General features: G+C 42.4%; 1 protein-coding gene across 1 annotated transcript; it reads left to right on the top strand.

Moving 5' to 3' along the window:
• Window positions 1-8,458: 8,458 nt before the first annotated feature.
• LOC139413265 (monocarboxylate transporter 1-like) lies at window positions 8,459-20,955 on the top strand. The gene is made up of 5 exons (XM_071160447.1): window positions 8,459-8,791; window positions 12,853-13,121; window positions 18,068-18,211; window positions 19,156-19,941; window positions 20,095-20,955. Exons 2-5 carry the CDS (start codon window positions 12,905-12,907, stop codon window positions 20,352-20,354), a joined length of 1,407 nt encoding a protein of 468 aa, XP_071016548.1. The 5' UTR covers window positions 8,459-8,791; window positions 12,853-12,904; the 3' UTR covers window positions 20,355-20,955.
• The last annotated feature ends 297 nt before the right edge of the window (window positions 20,956-21,252 follow it).

Below are 21,252 nucleotides of genomic sequence, written 5' to 3'. Positions count from 1 at the left end.
GTATGGTTTTACCGTAAAGTTTTTTTGAAATCTGACACAGCGGTTGCATCAAGGAGAAGTTTATCTAAAGTTCCATGTGTAATAGTTGTATCTTTTATCAATGTTTATTATGAGTATTTCTGTAAATTGATGTGGCTCTCTGCAAAATCACTGCATGTTTTGGAACTACTGAACATAACACGCCAATGTTATATTAGATATTTGGATATAAATATGCACTTTATTGAACAAAAAATACATGTATTGTGTAACATGAAGTCCTATGAGTGTCATCTGATGAAGATCATCAAAGGTTAGTGATTCATTTTATCTGTATTATTGCCTTTTGTGACTCCTCTCTTTGGCTGGAAAAAATGGCTGTGTTTTTCTGTGACTTGGTGGTGACCTAACATAATTGTTTGTGGTGCTTTCGCTGTAAAGCCTTTTTGAAATCAGACACTGTGGCTGGATTAACGAGACTTGTATCTTTAAAATTGTATAAAACACTTGTATGCTTGAGGAATTTTAATTCTGAGATTTTTGTTATTTTGAATTTGTATCCCTGCACTTTCACTGGCTGTTGGCAGTGTGGGACGCTATCGTCCCGAATATCCCAGAGAGGTTAACCCTTGCAAGGCTGCCGGCCTAAATGGCATCCCTAGCTGCTTCCTCAGAGCATGCGCAGACCAGCTAGCTGGTGTGTTTACGGACAAATTCTATCAATCCCTATCTCAGTCTGCTGTCCCCACAGGCTTCAAGATGCTCACCAATGTTACTGTTCCCAAAAAAGCCAAGGTAACTGAACTAAATGGCTATTGCCCCTTTAGCACTCACTTCTGTCATGATGAAGTGCTTTGAGAGACTAGTCAAGGATCATGTCACCTCTACCCTACCTAACCCTAGACCCACTCAAGCTGTTCATTGACAGCTCAGCATTTAACACCATAGTACCCTTCAAACTCGTCATTAAACTTGAGACCCTGGGTCTCGACCCCGCCCTGTGTAACTGGGTCCTGGACTTGACGGGCCGCCCCCAGGTGGTGAAGGTAGGAAACATCCCCACCCCGCTGATCCTCAACACTGGGGCCCCACAAGGGTGCTTTCTCAGCCCTCTCTGGTACTCCCTGGTCACCCATGACTGCGTGGCCATGCACGCTTCCAACTCAATCATCAAGTTTGCAGACAACACTAAAGTGGTATTACCAACAAGTGCGAGACGGCCTACAGGGAGGTGAGGGCCCTCGGAGTGTGGTGTCAGTTAAATAACCTCACTCAACGTCAACAAAACAGGTGATCATGGACATTAGGAAAGAGCCGAGGAAGCACCCCTTCTTCCACATTGACTGGACAGTAGTGGTGAAGGTGGAAAGTTAAGTTAATCGGCGTACACATCACGGACAAACTGAAATGGTCCACACAGACAGTGTGGTGAAGAAGGCGCAACTGCCCTCCAGGACACCTAACAACACCCGATGTCACAGGAAGGCCAAAAAGATTATCAAGGACAACAACCACCCGAGCCACTGCCTGTTCACCCCGCTGTCATCCAGAAGGCAAGGTCAGTACAGATGCATCAAAGCTGGGACTGAGAGACTGAAAAACTCGGGAACCCTCGGGTTCCGGTGGTAGTAGTCCTGGGCCTTTAGCGGCGGGATAGTACATCTGGCTTGACATTCTTTAATCCCGGCTGGTATGAGAGGGAGAAGTTGAACCATGTGAACAGCAGGGCCCATCTGGCTTGCTGAAGTTGAGGCACTTGGCTGTGTGGAGATACTCCAGGTTCTTGTGGTCAGTCCACGTGATGAATGGATGTTCCACCCCCTCCAGCCAGTGCCTCCATCATGATCTTCTTCATGAGAATCTCACGATTCCCCACATTGTAGTTCCTTTCCGTGGCATTGAGGCAATGGGAGAAGAAGGCTCAGGGATGTAGCTTGAGGTCGAAGGCAGAACGCTGGGACAGGACAGCCCCCACTCCAACAGCCGAAACATCAGCCTCCACCTCGAACTGACGAGATAGGTCAGGATGAACCAGGATGGGAGCTGTAGTGAAGCATTATTAGGTCCCGGGAACACCCGGTCAGCAGCTGGGGACCTCGTGAACGGAACCTTGGACGAGGTGAGTGCTGACAGTGGGGAAGCCAGGGCACTGTAACCCCGGATAAAGCAGCGATAGAAGTTGGCGAACCCCAGGAAACGTGGCAGCTGTACCCTGGAAGTAGGCTGAGGCTAATCCATCACTGCTCTCACCTTCCCGGGTGACACTCCCACAGAGAAGATGTAACCCAGAAAGACGATGGTGGAGCGATGGAACTCGCATTTTTCTACCTTTACAAACAGCTGATTTTCCAGATGGCGTTGAAGGACCTGTCGGACATGGAGCACGTGTTCTTGAGGGGAGCGGGAGAAGACGAGGATGTCATCAATGTAGACGAAGACAAAGATGATCCAGTTCAACATGTCACGGAGGACATCAAAAGAGAGGCTGGGAAAAACCCAGAGATGACAGGACAAACGCTGGTAAGCTTGACAAACAAGACAAACTGGCAACAGACAAACAGAAAACACGGGTCTAAGTCCCCAGGGGATAATGGGGAAGATGGGCGACACCTGGATGGGGGTAGAGACAAGCACAAGGACAGGTGAAACAGATCAGGGCGTGACAGGATGAAGTTGAACGCCGACTGCGAGCCAGGCTTAATCGCCCAATATCAGTTCCCGACCTCACTAATGCTTGTTGCTGAACGGAAGCAAGTCCTCTAACAATGTTCCAAGATCCAACACCAACTGGAGAGTGGAGGCTGTTATAGCAGCGAAGGGTGGACCAACTCCATATTAATGCCCATGATTTGGTAATGAGATGTTCGACAAGCAGTAACTGTATATAGTATACAAGTCCCGCTTGTTGCATGGTTATTCATGAAATATCATTAAGTGTTATCATCTTTGCTCGGTAGCTGCACTACGGGTGGTCATGCTCCTGTCCAGGGACTGGAATGTTTAGCGAGAACTGTCACCGTGGTTCAGACAGAGGCTTTTTAATCCACACTCTCTTTTATTAATTTAGTGCAGCAGCAGGATGGTGGAGTAAGTCAACTACCATGGTAATAACCCCAGAGCCTATTATCATGAAGCTTATCATTCTATAGGGAAACTTAGCAAATCCAGACCTGGGAAGTCAATGGCTAATTTTCACATAGCTGTGTTAATCAGATGTAATCCTACAGATAAAACCATGTGCACTATTGTTAGTGTTTGGTAGAGTGTCCTAATTCCTTCTCTCACACACATCAATTAGAGAGCCAGGTCTGGGCTAGGATGAATAGTCTGCATTTCAGGATGTCAAGTACTGACATTATGGAAAAGAGGAAGATTTAATAACACCCCTCTAAAGGTAATGCACTTTAGAACATAAGAAGCATCCCTCTAAAATGTACAGTAAGCCCACTTAAATAATTATGGGGCCAATTAAAATGTAAAGTATTGTGGAAGATCGTGGATTGCGATCGAAAGTTGAAAAGTAATGCACTTCGTAAGTTAAGGAACACCCATCTAAAGGTAATAAACTTCGCAACAAACACTCTAGAATCAAGTGGAAGGAACACCATTTAGTAAGGAACACCCCTAACAGTGTTTCCCAACCCTGGTCCTCCGGTACCTCCAACAGAACACATTTTCGTTGAAGCCCTGGACCAACACACCTCATTCAACTCATTGAGGGCTTGATGATCAGTTGACAAGTCGAATCAGGTGTTCTTGTCCAGTGCTACAATGAACACATGTACTGTTGGGGGTACTCGAGGACCAGGCTTGGGAAACACTGCCCTAATAGACTAATGCACTTTTTAACATAAGGAACACCCCACTAAATGTGATCCGGAGGCTATATACATTCAATATGTTCTCCAGTTTTACGGGGGAATTGTAAAGACACCCCTCATATAGGAACCTCCCAGTATCTGCTTGTATATTTTGTATGAGTACTGCTTCTTTGTCATTAAGGGTTGTCTGTAACCCATTCCCCTTTATTGCTTCTTTGTCATTATGGGTTGTCTGTATACAAATCCCCTTTGCCAGATACTATTAGATACTGCCTGTTGATGGAGATAAAAAAAAATACAGCCTTGATTACCGCAGCCAGGTGAAATTTAGTAGTCAACTTCTTTATTCGTATTAACTAATAATCACTCGGTGGGCTCCCGAGTATCGCAGCGGACTACGGCACTGTATCTCAGTGCTAGAGACGTCACTACAGAACTTGGTTTGATTCCAGGCTGTATCACAACTGGCCGTGAGTGGGAGTCCCATAGGGCGGCGCGCAACTGGCCCAGGGTTGTCCGTGTTAGGGTTTGGCTGGGGTAGGCCATCATTATAAATAAGAATTTGTTCTTAACTGACTTGCCTAGTTAAATAAAGATAAAATAAAAAAATTATTAAAAAAACACTACATAGCCAACAGATATCCAGTTACTGCATCTTGAACTGGGAAGGGATGATGTCATTGTCTCTGAGTGTAGATCCACCTTTGATTGGACAGTCTATGATTATAATAATTAGATTGGAGAGTTTTACACTCACATGTACTCTTTTAATCTCCACCCAGGCACGACCAGAAGAGGACTGGCCACCCCTCAGAGCCTGGTTCCTCTCTCGATTTCATCCTAGGTTCATGTCCTTCTAGGGAGTTTTTCCGAGCCACCGTGCTTCTACACTACATTTGCATTGCTTGCTGCTTGGGGTTTTAGGATGGGTTTCTGTATGACCACTTTGTAACATCTGCTGATGTAAAAAGGGCTTAATAAATACATGTGATTTGATGTGGTCAGTGGGAGCCGGTAGCTGACTAAATCAAATCAAATCCAACTTTACTTGTCACATGCGCCGAATACAACAAGTGTAGACCTTACCATGAAATGCTTACTTTACAAGTCTTTAACCAACAGTGCAGTTCAAGAAGAGTTAAGAAAATATTTACCAAATAGACTAAAGTAAAATATAAGAATAACAAGTAACATAATAAGAATAACAGTAACGAGGCTATATACAGGGGGCACCGGTACCAAGTCTGTGTGCAGGGGTACAGGTTAGTGGTGGCTATTGTGAGTGTATGATTGGACTGATAAGCAGGGCCAACAAGGCATGGCTCATTGTGATCCACACTGCATGTACAACAGGTGCTGCATGCATGATAACAGCCTGAAACAATGTATCTTCTCAGAGAGCGAGCAAGAGGAGAGCACCCTGTGATGATGTGGTGGTTTAATCTATTATACCACATTGGCAATGGTAAAATATTTATTTTCAAAAAGAGAGCAGAGCAGATAGGAAGAAATGGCCCTGACTGGAAGTGAAGAAAAAGATTATGGGAAGGATTAATTATGCAATCCGGTATTACCTGAATTACTTAGTAGAAAGAATTGCCCCAAAGCCATGATATGCAAAACTGTTCACTGAAATGTATAGGAGGACATCTTTTTTTGTGAACATGTCATATAGCTGATAACCTGGCTGGTAGTTGTGCAACTGTTGTGTAGTGGGTGGAGCAGACAGAGTCACATCCTCCATCCTCCCTATGAAATGCCTCAGAAGTCCTCATTAGATTCTAATGAGGGGAGGGACAACGAAATTAACCTAGGACTAAAGGTTGCTGTTCAATAGCAGTCAGTGCTATGATGTCACTTGGTGGTTTCCTACAAGCAATCAGTGCTGATTACAATACAGTAGTGCTCTGTGTTTGTTTAACCTCCTGCAGTGCTCTGAGATATTTCCTTTCCCAGGCCCTGAGCATAGAAAACAAAATAACACCTGAGGGAGTTGGACTAAGGCCTCGCCTACAGCTAATCTCTGAAGTGATCAGAAGGATTTCTGACATTATTTTCTGAGGCCAGAAGTGAGCAAAACAAGTTGCTTGTGAGGGAGAAAGTTGTCTGACTGGTCTGACTCTCGATATCCTATATGTTTATTTTTATTTAACCTTCAATTTAACAGGGAAGACGTATATAGGCCTAGGTCTCTTTTCCAAATATGCCCTGTATAATACAATATAAGTTATATATATAAACTTAGCATAAAAAGAAACGTCCCTTTTTCAGGACCCTGTCTTCCAAAGGTAATTCGTAAAAATCCAAATAACTTCACAGATCTTCATTGTAAAGGGTTTAAACACTGTTTCCCATGCTTCAATGAACCATAAACAATTAATGAACTTGCTCCTGTGGAACGGTCATTAAGACACTAACAGCTTACAGGCGGTAGGCAATTAAGGTCGCAGTTATGAAAACTTAGGACACTAAAGAGACCCCCCCCATTTGTTCAGGGACACATTATTCCATTTCTGTTAGTCAAATGTCTGTGGAACTTGTTTATGTCTCTTGTTATGTCAGTTTATGTCTCAGTTGTTGAATCTTTCTATGTTCATACAAATATTTACACAGGTTAAGTTTGCTGAAAATAAATGCAGTTGACAGTGAGAGGATTATTCTTTTTTTGCTGAGTTATATATATATATATATATATATATATATATATATATATATTTATATTTATATATATATATATAAACCGCCATAAAAAAGTCAGACTATGGGGACAAAGATCGTAACTTTTGGAGAAATGTCCTCTGGTCTGATGAAACAAAAATACAAATGTTTGGCCATAATGACCATCATTATGTTTGGAGGACAAAGGGGGAGCTTGCAAGCAGAAGAACGCCATCCCAACCATGAAGCACAAGGGTGGCAGCATCATGTTGTGGGGGTGCTTTGCTGCAGGAGGGACTGGTGCACTTCACAAAATAGATGGCATCATGATGGAGAAAAATTGTGTGGATATATTGAGCTTTAGAAGCTTCTGATAGGCTAAGTGACATAATTTGAGTCAATTGGAGGTGTACCTGCGGATGTATTTCAAGGCCTACCTTCAAACTCAGTGCCTCTTTGCTTAACATCATGAGAAATTTAAAAGAAATCAGCCAGGACCTTGTGAAGATGCTGGAGGAAACAGGCACCAAAGTATCTGTAGCCACAGTAAAACGAGTCCTATGTCGACATAACCTGAAAGGCCGCTCAGCAAGGAAGAAGCCACTGCTCCGAAACCACAATAAAAAGCCAGACTATGGTTTCCAACTGCACATGGGGACAAAGATCGTACTTTTTGGAGAAATGTCCTCTTGTCTGATGAAACAAAAATAGAACTGTTTGGCCATAATGACCATCGTTATGTTTGGTGGAAAAAGGGGGAGGCTTGCAAGCTGAAGAACACCATCCCAACCATGAAGCACATGTTGTGGGGGTGCTTTGCTGAAGGAGGGACAGGTGCACTTCACAAACTATATGGCATCATGAGGGAGGACATTTACGTGGATATATTGAAGCAACATCTCAAGACATCAGTCAGGAAGTTAAAGCTTGGGTCTTTCAAATGGACAATGACCCCAAGCATACTTCCAAAGTTGTGGCAAAATGGCTTAAGAAAAACAAAGTTAAGGTAGTGGAGTGGTCACCACAAAGCCCTGACCTCAATCATATAGAAGATTTGTGGGCAGAACTGAAAAAGTGTGTGTGAGCAAGGAGGCCTACAAACCTGACTCAGTTTTTTTTAACCTTTATTTAACTAGGCAAGCCAGTTAAGAACAAATTCTTATTTTCAATGATGGCCTAGGAACAGTGGGTTAACTGCCTGTTCAGGGTCAGAATGACAGATTTGTACCTTGTCAGCTCAGGGGTTTGAACTTATAACCTTCTGGTTGCTAGGCCAACGCTCTAACCACTAGGCTACATACACCAGCTCAATCATGAGGAATAGGCCAACATTCACCCAACTTGTTGTGGGAAGCTTGTGGAAGGCTACCCAAAACGTTTGACCCAAGTTAAATAATTTAAAGCAACGCTACCAAATACGAATTGAGTGTATGTAAACTTCTGACCCACTGGGAACGTGATGAAAGAAATAAAAGCTGAAATTATTCATTCTCTCAATTATTATTCTGACATTTCACATTCTTAAAATAAAGTGGTCATCCTAAGTGACCTAAGTCAGGGAATTTTTACTAGGATTAATGTCAGAAATTGTGAAAAACTGAGTTTAAATGTATTTGGCTAAGGTGTATGTACAGATTCTATTCTATTCTACTGTATATAGTTCATGCCTATCCGACATTGATCATCCTAATATTTATAAATTTCTTAATTCCATTCTTTTACTTTTAGATTTGTGTGTATTGTTGTGAATTGTTAGAAACTGCTGCACGGTTGGAGCTAGGAACACAAGCATTTTGCCACAACTGCAATAACATCTGTTTAAATATGTGTATGTGACCAATACATTTAATTAGATTTTTAAACCCAGACTTTAGTGTGTATCCCACTGTTAGATGTCTCCTGTAGGGTCAGTACTACAGTTAGTGTGGGCTGGAGTGGAGACACATGACAAGGAGGAGGGGAAAACATTTCAGGGGCACGGCTCTAATCTTCAAACAACCAATAAGAGGCTGGCTGGACTGACCTCACCAGTTCGCACTCTAGTGCCTTGGCCGGCCCAGCTGTTTGATCTGGCCACTGAATGAACCAAACTTTTGTCCACTTCCCTTCCACTTCACAGACTAGCCCTTATGCTGACTCTGAAGTATTAATTATAGTTTGGGACTGTCTCTCGGACTTTCTGGACCAGACTTCTGCAGAGGTCTCTGCTTCTTCCACAGATCCACTTAGGATATAGTACAGTATGCAGTCTGTCCTGCCCTGAAGTGCCTCGGTGAGAGCTCCCCATCTCAGCCTGCAGAGCTCATCTGGATTTAGAAAGATCTGCTGGCAAGGTAAGACGCAACCCATACATCCATCTGCATTAGCTCTGAGATGTCGATTTGTCGACATGGGAAAAGAAAGAGGCATCTCACTTGTACGCTTGATGTGACACATACAGTATGTCAGGTTGTTATGTGAGTGACGGGTGCGGGAAAAAAACCATGGCAATTTCTTTCATTGTTCATGCCCTGAAAAGCATTGACAGATGGTCATGATCACGATGGCACACTTTGGGGTCGTTATAGTATTGAGGAGGGTGTTTGAGGCATGGCTGCAATGGAAATCAATGGGGATCGCATACTACAAAACCATAGGCCAGGACCTGAACTCTCCAACTCATTCCTACCAAGCCTTCAAACCTAAATCCCACTGCTAGTATCGTAGGCTTTAGAAGAGCATACTGAAATAACCTAATATTGGTCCAGCAACCCAACTTTTGTCCTGACCTGATCCACATTAGTTTCTGTTAGTCACACATCCATTTGGGGGGCCATGTTCGCTTAAAATCCTGGGGCTTCTGATCCCCGGGCTTGTGCGCCTCTCAGAAGTGACAAGATGTCTGCTAGGGATTGAACCTTGTATAAGATAAGACATAGACCTTGTTGTGGCACAGCTAATACCCTGTAGCGCCGAGCACATGTGCCGCTGGCACGTTTGAAGCAGCATATTCCATCTCAAGTGGCACTGTCAGGCCTCCCACTTTGGCTGCTTATTACAGAACTTAAGCCAATGAGGGGGCCATTCTCCATTCGCCCTGTTCCCCTGAATCATATTTCATCCTCCATGCATGCTGTCTGCACATGGTAAACCTAGAAAGCAGGATCAAATTGAGTTTTCAACTCAAGAGTCTGCAAAGTTTTCAGTCTTCTTGAGTGGAGGAAATTGCCGCCCTTGTTTATTTCATTATTCATAACCTTGATGGGTTTATAAATCGTTAATATATACAGTATTGTCTTTGTCCTGATTTTCTCCTCCATTCATGAATTTAAACAGAATATTATTACACGGTGTTGTTCGTGTGGGACTCAACAAACTTCCTGACCCCATGCACAGAATGTACAAAATGTACACGGCGTGTGTGCCCTGTGCTCTAGCACAAACATGTAAGTGTGGAGAGACTGCCTGTTGAAAGTGTAAAGACTATTTTCAGATAGAGACATGTCTTTTTTGCTGACCTTTGTTCCCAGGGCAGGAAGTGACGGATGTAAGAGGACACCCCGTACATTGCATTCTCACACCTATTAAACAGTGCAGTCCACTCCTGATAAGTGCACTTTGGATATGTACAAACTCCTGTGCAATATAACTGCATGGCCTGGTTTAGTTGAAGTTAATAGGGAAACACCGTCTTATTTTTCCTTTCTCTCTCTACAGCCGCTAACAAAGGAACGTTGTAAACCAGCATGGCACGGTGAATGACTTTAAGAGACTCCAATGGGAGCCTTTTCAGTTGAACACATTCAGTTGTACAACTGACTAGGTGTCCCCCTTAACCTTCCCTATATCTAGGTTAAATTCCCATGCTGCAAAATGTAAAAAACAAACAAAAAAACCAAAAAAAAAGACAGCTCTTTGATTGATATTATCAACGGCTGCTCTCCTTTTTGTTTACCTGGGTATTCCTGTTACACTGTGCAACATGCAATATGTCGTAGCCGACATTAACGGGTTTTCTGTATTACACGTAGTCCACCCTAAATGCTTTTTGGTGTTCAAACGAGACACTCAGAGGCTGCCATACATAAAGCCCACTGTCGGTCATTGACTCGTTATATTACCTTTGCATCAAAGCTCTGTCTGGACAGTGTTAGGAGGAAATAATGGCCTTTTGAAAAACAAAACAAAAAACGCCCCACTTTCCTCCAGACTTCAGCATTCAATCAGTGCAATCCTATCACCCCCCCAGCTCAACTCTCAGCTTGGCGTCACAGTTTCTCAAAACTCTGGAAAGATACGGTCCATGCCGAGGCACCGCTGCACCATACACCAAACTGCTAAATCCATGTTGTTTTCACCACCACAAAGGGCCGTCACTTTGTTTAGATCAAGAGTCCTCTCCGCCGAACATGCAGAAGCTCTAAATCATCACCCTCTTTATGAAAGCCTTAGCTTTGGAGGAAGCTAAATATAACACATGTTCACGGTTTGATCCATTTGCACTGCGGATGGGCTCCCCAGTGTAAACAATACAATAAGCCATGTGACTCTGGAGATGGGCCTGTTTTCAGCAGCTCAGAAGTGAGGAGTCGTGGGAGTATAATGGACGGCTGGAATTACAGAAGGTGTAAAAAAGCAGCTCCAGAAATGCCACTCACACAGTGAATATTGGGCTTTTTAGGATGCGTCTTTTTGGCAAATCAAATTCATCCATTTACTTGTGAAATCCCGGAGGATGAAGTTATGGATTCTGCGTTTCATACACTGGTAAGAAATAATCATGCAAATGGCCTAAAGTTGAAACTATCGAAAGTTGGCAACCAGCAGGTAAACCAATAACAAAGCGTACTCCCCAAACCCTGTTTTGGCAAGAAGCCGAGGGGTGGGGCTGGAGAAATGTCACCTCTATCAAATTCATAGACAGAACTATGGATGCAAGGACTGAGCATCCATGATTTCAAAATGATAGTTTTAACGATGTTTTGAGGCTTCTTACCAAAATGTAAACAAACAGGCAGTGGAGCCTGTTCATTTAGATTGACTTTGTTTACAAACGTTGAAGTAAAACAAGCTTATATTTCTGGCTCTGATGGGGTACGACAGTTGATCTAAGCTCATGAAGCGTTTATGCGTTAATAAGCGACTACTGATTGCCTGTTTAAGTCAACATCTAAATGATCAAGCCATTGATGTTAACAGGACATTTTTATGCGTGCCTTACCCCTCTCGCTGTTTGATATTTAGTTATTGTTGCAATAACATTGATTCACTGAAGCAAATTACCATGACACACCTGTGATATCTACCAAGGATAGCCGCAGGAAGTAGCGGTGCTGACGATGCTGCAGGAAAAATTGTTCCCAATAGTAGTGCACTGGGCCTTTAATAGTATTTAAAAAAGGTAGTTGTATAATTAAGAACAGTATCATTCAGGATTCAATAGTTGTAATTGTAAGAGTTGTTGCCCAGTCCCGTTCTCTGTGATTGTCATTCTAATGGAATCCAGAAGGAACAAGTCCCTGTCCTCAAACATGTACATCAAAAAGGTGCAAAGTTACGGGCAACAACCACTTTTTGTGCAGTATTAGTTTACCATCCTTACAAACCACTTAATGTAAATGTGCACTACTGTATTGTATATAGATTGGTCATCTAGGTTTGTACCTGTAGACTTTTCACAACCATGAAGAAAAACACAATACAGTAATTGAGACATCAAGTGGTTTGTAATGCTGTGAGGTGAGGATGTGGCTCACTTGGTAGAGCATTCTGCTTGCTTTATGGTTGCGGGTTCAATTCCCATGGGGGACCAGTACAAAAAAAGTATGAAAATGTAAGCACTCACTATGGTAAGTTGCTCTGAATAAAAGCATCTATGGGAAATAAATGAATAGACCATTTCAGTTAGACCAAGAAAGAACTTTTTATATTCCACAACTATTATCAGATTAACTGTTTTGTACAGATAATTATCAGACTCACGTTACAAATGCTGGTAAACACTCAAATACATTTAGTTGTTTTTTTAAATCACAAAAGTAGTGGACCGATATAGATGTCATCAGCACGGCAAAAAAAATTGCCACGTGTTTTACTTTTCTATTATTTCTCTATTTTCTTCCTCTCTGCATTGTTGAGAAGGGGCCCGTAAGTAAGCATTTCACTATTAGTCTACACCTGTTCTTTCCGAAGCATGTGACAAATGAAGTTATATTTTAATTGATCTGACCTTAACAGTAAAGAACAAGTCTTCCTTGAACATACGTATTTACTTGTGTGATTAATGTTCATGTTCACTTTGTGAAACATTGTTATCATAGTTTGATTCATAAAAAATAAATAATAAAACATACAGTTCTAGCTTTGTTTAAACGATGACATGTTTCTGAAAACTCTATTCATTTTTCTCCAACAGGTGCCCATTGCTGTGTAGGGTCCTGTGCAGAGGAGCTTGGTGAGCAGCAGCCATGCCGCCTGCCACTGGAGGACCCCAGGGGTACACCCCTCCAGAGGGGGGCTGGGGCTGGGCGGTGGTGGTGGGAGCCTTCATCTCCATCGGCTTCTCCTTTGCCTTTCCCAAGTCCATCACTGTCTTCTTCAAGGAGATCGAGGTCATCTTCGACTGCTCCAGCAGCCAGGTGTCCTGGATCTCCTCCATCATGCTGGCAGTCATGTACGCTGGAGGTGAGCTGGAAGATGGAATAGTACACCACTCCCAGAAATGTACATGTTAATTAAAAACGTTTTGGATACACAGTAATAACACAATAACGTTTTTTCTCACACAAATTCAATTCTAACATGTTAAATGTGTACTCCAGCCATCTTTGCTTTCACAAACGCCTGAAAAGCAAGAATGGGGTGCATTTTTTTTGTTCCTAAATACATTACACATTTTACATGCCATGGAACATATTAGAATTGCAAACGGAATGTGTTCATTTCCCAGTAGGAAGAGCTAGTGTGATGAGATAGTGTGTGGCAGAAGTGAGCTGTAAGATGCTCAGCCAGAATGAGTAGTGGAGCATTGTGTAACAGACCTGGGTTCAAAGGGTATTTGCTTTCTTTCCAATACATTGAGCTTTTGATTGAGCCTTGGCAGGGAACGGACCAAGCGACCATTTAATTGGTTCCATTGAGCCAGGCGTAACTCAATCAAGCAGAGCTAAAATATTTTATAGGAAACAAACGCTACTTCAACCCAGGCCTGTTGTTGGCAGCGTGTAACCGCTGCCTAAGAGCACATTAGCTACATTGATATTGTCATCAGTAATAACAGCTGCTGAACACCCCAATAGTGTCCTACTAAAGCTTGGTAATCCCATGAAGGGAATGGTGATGATCATTTTTAAGTGCTACTGACACCTTTTAGCTACTGTAGCTCATTAAGCATGTGTCCCAAATCGTGTCGCACCATATCCTCCTACAAGCTCTCAAGATGACGTTTGAGCCTTTGGAAACTTCAACTTGGCTTTCTTTTAGATATTTAATTTGATGCAAAAAAATGTGAATGATAGATACGACAACAACTTAGAAAATGTCTACCATCGTCCTTCATGCTCTGACTGCTCCTTGTAACATGAATGTAATCTGGAAGCCTATGTTAGGCCTCCGTATTCTCTGTATACCTTTCAGTGCGAATGCGATTGAAAAATACACTCTACCTTTTGCTCAGTAGACCGTTCATGCACCTTCTTTTCTTCAGTCACACAGAGCTCCCATAGTTTCCCACCCATTGACTATGTGGCGTGAGGTCACTGGGCATCACATCAAGATGAAGTGTATTGTCCAAAACGAGACGGCGAGGCCTGAATCAAACCACTGTCTTTGAAATTAAACGAAATGGGAATGCTTTTACTCTTCAGAAGCATCGTCTTTAACAGTGCAACGGTAGCTGTCTCCTGATTCTCTGTGGATGTGATTCCTCTCTTTCCAGTGTGCTTGTTAATGCTCTGATCACATCAATGTTGTCCCAGGTGACATCTGAGGCTGAGGAGATGAAATGGCCAACATGAAAGTCAGGCAGACCACTGTGAGTGTGTCGGTTGGTCTGGCTTCCTGTACCAGCGGGGACTGGGGTGAATCAAATGCTGGGTGATGTTAAACAGGTCTGCCCCGTGAACCGGTGATACGCCTCTTTTCATCTGCATGACATTCAACACACACACACAGAACAGCAATCAGAGGGACTTGTCCCTCAAGACGAGGTCTGGCGTCAGATAACAAAGCGTTGTCGGCATTGTCTGTTTTCTCTCCAGGAGGGGAGATAAACTGGCGTGGTGTTGTCTCATAAAAGTTACTAAACATTGTTATTAACTGCACAAATTGCCAGCGTTTTCAGCCGGCTTAGTAGTAGTGCCTGTTTAGAATAACGTGTAAGATAAACAACTGTACGAGTAATTACCAAAACATTGAACTCATGAGAGGATTAGTGCCGATATGTTTCACGTGTAGTAGTACAAACTACATACACAGTATAGTAGGTCAAGCTTCAGTAATAGCAGCACTTTATGAATTCTTGAATGATCTCGGAACCATAATCCTAATTTAGTATATAAGCGACCGGCATCATGTGTGTAAGTACAGTCCACTCAGACAGATAAGCAGTCATTAACCTACTGAAGTACAAAGCTGCCGTGGCTGGCCCCCACCAGATCAGTGAATCACTGCTATTTATTGTTCAGCAGTACATTCCTTCAAAAGATAACACCTAGCTCAGGCACACATTCAGGAGCTGCATGGGTGAAAGCCAGGTCACCAGGTCATGCAGTAAGATTGTCTCAGATGGTTCCCAGTAGATTCCAGTTCTCCCTCTCTGAGCTCTGAGTAGGTTGCCTGTTAGCTAGGTTCTGGACACATCACTGCCTGTGCATGATGAGGAACACGTTACTGTGTGGGCTTACCTCTAACCCCTGTACAGGACCAGAATACACAGACCCTGTCAAACTCAGACCCTAATGATGTCTACGACCCAGTCCTGGCAAGCCTTAAAGTGGGGGTGATGTCCAACGGTACACAATATGTGTTCTTCTAGATTGTAGTTCAATGAGTCAATGAGTCATTGAATCAATTGTCTTTAGAAAAACCTTTTTTTACAGTTGTCTTGAAGTACTTAACAGTAACCTGCCTAGACTCCCAAATACCAAGCAGCACCACAGTGGCAATCCATACATGTAACATTTTTGATAGGTAGGCTATTCTTGCACAACCGAAAATGGCTTGTGTTGCTTGCCTTATTTAACTGTAAGTCGCCATAACAATTTATTGAATAGTATTTGTGTGTCATCCATGAATGCTATGAAAAAAAGATTGTTATGGAAAATGAATACATTCACTGGGACACTGGGACAATGTCCTCTTGTCCCCTCTTGAATTTCTTACCTATCCTTCTCATAATGTCTGACATGGTCAGGTTTGGTCATAGGCTACCTCCTCAGACTCCCCCCCCCCCCCCCCCCCCCTCACCAGCTCATCTTTGAAAAGGGCGGGGACAGGCTCTTTGTTGGAGTTTAGCCCTGCCTGCATTAGAATCTAAGAAGCCTTTGTCGTGTTCCGAGCTGGCAAATGAGTCTGGACAACCTTTAAATAAAAACCGTCACATTCTATTTAGGTTCCTTCAGTGGTGCCGAGATTTGGCAGGGAGGCTGAAGCGTCTTCCACGTCGATCTTCGCTCCCATTTAGGCCCTGTTGTTGTAAGCCAGACAGAGGGTGGGCATGCAGACAGAGAGTAGGCATATGTTCACATAGTGTAGTGAGATAGCTGTGGTTAGGCTCAGTTTATAATCCGTAGTTACCTTGAATTGGTGTTGCCAAAACCTCAGATTCAGCCGCACCTTAATGGAATGAATATGTTGCAGTCTAAGACAATAACAAAATTATGATATTGTGAACAGCCTCCAATGTTTCCAGTAGGGAAGATAATAGGGCATGTGCTGTAGTAGTAGACTGTGGGGTGAACCTGAGGCCATCATTGATTAGAAAAATGTGGAGTATGTTTATCAAGTCACATCAATAGACAATGAACTGTATATTCAGACTTTGGTGGTACAATGGGTGGGACAAAGTCATTTCCCTTTCAATGTATTGTTCCCATCTTTCAAAATGAAGGGACAGTATTCACTATTACATGGGACTTATGGTAGGATACCCATAGGGAATGAGTCTGCCTAAAGGAGTCACCGTGCTTCAGTGCAGCTGGTGGCTAGCTGATGTCAGCTAGGCGAACCGAAAAGTGTGCTTGCATACTCCCTTAAAAGACCTTTGCTTGAAAAAAGATTAAGAAATCGGCAAGAGTACTGTTTGTCCATTTTGAGACGCGATAGCCAGTCCTCAAAATAGTCACAATTAATTGAAGATAACTCAAGAAATCTGTCACACATTTTTTTTTTTTTTGCCAAGGAGATCTTAGTTGCGCAATTGTACATCTAATTAAGATGTAGGTAGAGCATAGCTCTTGCAACATCAGGGTTGTTGGTTTGATTCCCACTTGGGAACAGTACGAAAAAGTATGATAAATGTATGCACTCATTAGTACTACTGTAAGTCGCTCTGGATAAGAGCGTCTGCTAAATGACTAACATGATGTTTGATGCAGTATTTTTCATGAAAAATGCAGTATTTTCTCGTTGAATGACAACAAAGACTTTATTGAAGAATCCCTAACGTTGACCAGTCACCGACAAAGTGGTGTAGACTCCCGAACTTCGACTGGCCTTGAGAAAAAATGTTGTGTTCCCAAACAGCCAACAAAACCCTTACCAAAGTCCAAAACGAACGAAAACGTCACCAAATGTCATAATAATGTATGCACAAACTGTTTTGTCTGGGAAGCATGTGGACGCATTAAGTGTAGCCTACTCTGCTGTTTTTATGTTGTGCTAAGTATGCTGCTTGGAGACAGTGGACATAAAATGCAATGTACTTTATGGTTACAGTCCTAATTGTATCCTGTGTTCAAGTACTTTCAACTTTTTTTTATCTATACAAAACCTCTCTCTTACACACACACACACATCATCCTGCACACACACTATCACCTACAGAGCAGAATGAAGCAGGATTTTACAGTAGCCTTGTTCTGAAGGGCTCTTTAGAGACATCTTCTTTTGTCATTCTCAGCACCTACGTTAGGAGCACACAAGCCGCGGCGACACCTCACAATTTCATTGTGATTGTCTTGTTTTGTGTGAGATTGCATTGCGAACAGTCGCTAGACCAGAGAAATTGCTGCAGTGCTGCAGTGAGAGAAATCATTGCACAAGTTGTGTTGAATCTCTGGCTGCGCCGGTGTTTCTCAGAACTGTGACTTTGGGGACCTCTAGTGGTCAAATATAACATCTCTCTGAAGTTATCTGGCTTTTCTTATTATACACTTTCCCTTTATCACATTTTGAATAAAGAAAGGAATCTTCTCTATGAACATATTTAAAAACACGTGAATAAATATTAATAAAGAGAAAGGAATGCCATCCTATAAAGGTCATCAACATTTGATTTCAATAGTCATAATGGTATAGTCAGTTTTGCTTGGGCATAGTTGCCTAATGTGACTTTTCCCTACACGAGAACCATCTTGACTGTTTGGTATTGCATTTGTCATTTGTGACGTGTGTGTGTGTGTTTGTCTCAGGTCCTATCAGCAGTATCCTGGTTAATAAGTATGGGAGTCGTCCAGTCATGATGTGTGGAGGATTACTGTCTGGGTGTGGACTGATATCTGCCTCCTTCTGTAACTCAGTGGAAGGACTGTACTTCTGTGTGGGAGTGGTCGGAGGTCAGTGATCTAAAGTAACTAAGTCAAAAATACTTTGAAGTACAACTTAGGTTGATTTGTGGGGTATCTGTACTTTACTATTTATATTTTTTGACAACTACATTCCTAAAGACAATATGTACTTTTTACTCCCATACATTTTCCCTCACACCCAAAAATACTTGCTCCGGCAGGACAACAATATGGTCCAATTCACACAATTATCAATATAGCGCGTTGTCATCCCTACTGCTTCTGATCTGGCAGACTTGGTAAACATAAATACTTTTTTATGTCTGAGTGTTGGAGTGTGCCACTGGCTGTCCGTAAAAAAAAGAAAGAAAAAATAAGAAAGAAAAAATGGTGCTTTCTTGTTTGCGTAACATAAGGAACTTGATGTATAAGCATTTCCTTTTACGTTTTACTTTTATGACAATTGAGTACTTTTTCCACCACCGTACTTAAGTACATTAAATGTTTTAAATTTTAAAACCAGATATTTGAGTCTTTTACTCAAGTTGTGTTTTGCTGGGTGACTTTTACTTGAGTGATTTTCTAACCTCTGCAGGATCGGTCTAATGTGTTATATTCTCCCACATTAATTTCACATTTCCACAAACTTCAATGTGTTTTCTTTCAAAATGTATCAAGAATATCCATGTCCTGAGCTACAGGCAGTTAGATTTGGGTATGTCATTTTAGGCGAAAATTGAAAAAAGGGTCAGATTTGAGGTTAAGTTATCTTTACTTTTACTTAAGTATGGGTACTGTTTCAACCTTTGTCAGAGGTAGGCCTCTTTCATTTATGATCACAATTTGTTTTTTTTTGTTAAGGACCTTTATCGCCCTCTAGGGAACTCTTTAGGAACTCTATCACCACTCTAGTATCCTGTGTCTAGACTAAAACCAATGGGAAATCACTAAACATAAATATTTTTTGAACTGTTATAAATGTATTTCAACAGGCTTGGGACTGGCATTCAATCTGAACCCAGCCCTTACTATGATTGGGAAGTACTTCTACCATAAGCGGCCCATCGCCAATGGAATCGCCATGGCAGGCAGCCCGGTGTTCCTGTCCACCCTGGCCCCTCTCAACAGTTGGTTATTTGACCAGTTTGGCTGGAGGGGCAGCTTCCTGATCCTGGGAGGCCTGCTGTTCAACTGCTGCGTGGCTGGCTCTCTCATGAGACCCATCGAAACCAAACCACAGTCTTCCTTGAAAAGTGAAGATGTTGCCAAAGAGAGTATGACATGTGCGCAGAAGTGCAACACTTTTATTGACCTCTCGCTGTTCAAACACCGGGGCTTCGTGCTCTACCTCATGGGTAACGTCATCATGTTCTTTGGTCTCTTCTCCCCACTGGTGTTCCTTAGTAACTTCGCCAAGAGCAGGGACATCCCCAAAGAGAAGGCAGCCTTCCTGCTGTCTATTCTGGCCTTTGTGGACATGGTGGCCCGGCCCTCCATGGGCATTGTGGCCAATACCAAGTGGATACGACCCAGGGTGCAGTACTTCTTTGCCTGCTCTGTGCTATTGAATGGCGTGTGCCACATCCTGGCACCCATCTCCGTGGACTACACAGGCTTTGTAATCTACGCCATCTTCTTTGGCTTTGCCTTCGGCTGGCTGAGTGCGGTGCTGTTTGAGACACTCATGGACCTGGTGGGAACCCAGCGCTTCTCCAGTGCAGTGGGACTGGTCACCATCGTGGAGTGTGGGCCTGTCTTGTTAGGACCCCCTTTGCTAGGTGAGTATGTGCACACGGACATGTATTTGTAGTTTAGTTAAGCACCTTGTTTCTATATAAAGACACACAATCATCTAACTGGTAAATTTTTATGAAAAGTAAAGACTATTAACTTATGATACAATTTAGAATTCATCTTTTGTTTTTCCACAGGTAAATTCAAAGACATTTACAACGACTACCAATACACCTACCAGAGCTGTGGGGTGATCCTTATTATTGCCAGTGTGTTCCTGTTCGTGGGGATGGGTATCAACTACCGGTTGTTGTACAAAGAGAAAAAGGAGGAGGAAAGGAAGGCTAATCTGGAGGAAAAAGAAGAAGAGTCCAACAAGGACAATGCTGCCAAAGAAGCCAGCAACGACAGGTTGAGAGCATTTGATGAGGCAAAAACTGCGGAAGACACAGTCTAACTCTCATTACCATGTGAATGTGTGAATTTGATGTCGTCGCAATACAGTCAATTAAGATAATGTAGACATCAAATTCATTCAGTTCAAGTCCTTGCCATCAAGCAGATTTCATGTAAAGATAATTCTCAGCCCCATTTCCACTTCTGTCATTGAATAATGTATTATTAGTATAATATGACAGGAGCAAGATACACTTGTGTATGATATAGGCATGCAATCTCTACTGGCAAAAATATACTCTATGTTATCAATCTGGACTCCAGATGGTCCATTTTCTGCATAAGTGTTGTGATATATTTTTGAATATTATTAGATACAGGTCATTTGTTTATACTGTGTTTGGAATTTCATAAATGCACTTTCTATAACTGCAATTTATTATTCTGTGAAAAAAAATGGAACTGCTATAACTTTTAGAACCTTTAATAAATCACTATAACATTTTGTTCACACTGTCATGTCAGGTTTCTTTCTCTCTGAAAGCATTTCTAGAAACCTGTTCTTAAAGTAACACTGTTAGTGAGTTACATGAATAGTCAGGTGTCGTCTCTTGATGTGACATGTATTCCCAATTTTATTCAATACAACTTAACAACAATTACTCCTGTCTTAACAAATTATTTCTACAATTCATGTCCAAAAGTATCTCATTCCAAAATCATGGGCATTAATATGAATTTGGTTCCCCCCTTTGCTGCCATAACAGCCTGCACTATTATGGGAAGGCTTTGCACTAGATGTTGGAACATTGCTGTGGGGACTTGCTTCCATTCAATCACAAGAGCATTAGTGAGATTGGACACTGATGTTGGGCGACTAAGGCCTGACTGAGCGTTCCAATTCATCCCAAAGGTGTTCGATGCGGTTGAGGTCAGGGCTCTGTGCAGGACAGTCAAGT

This window comes from Oncorhynchus clarkii, chromosome 7 (genome assembly GCF_045791955.1).
Source record: "Oncorhynchus clarkii lewisi isolate Uvic-CL-2024 chromosome 7, UVic_Ocla_1.0, whole genome shotgun sequence".
Lineage (NCBI taxonomy): Eukaryota > Metazoa > Chordata > Actinopteri > Salmoniformes > Salmonidae > Oncorhynchus > Oncorhynchus clarkii.
The sequence above is the reverse complement of the archived record's forward strand: the minus strand, read 5'-3'. Positions and strand labels throughout refer to the sequence as shown.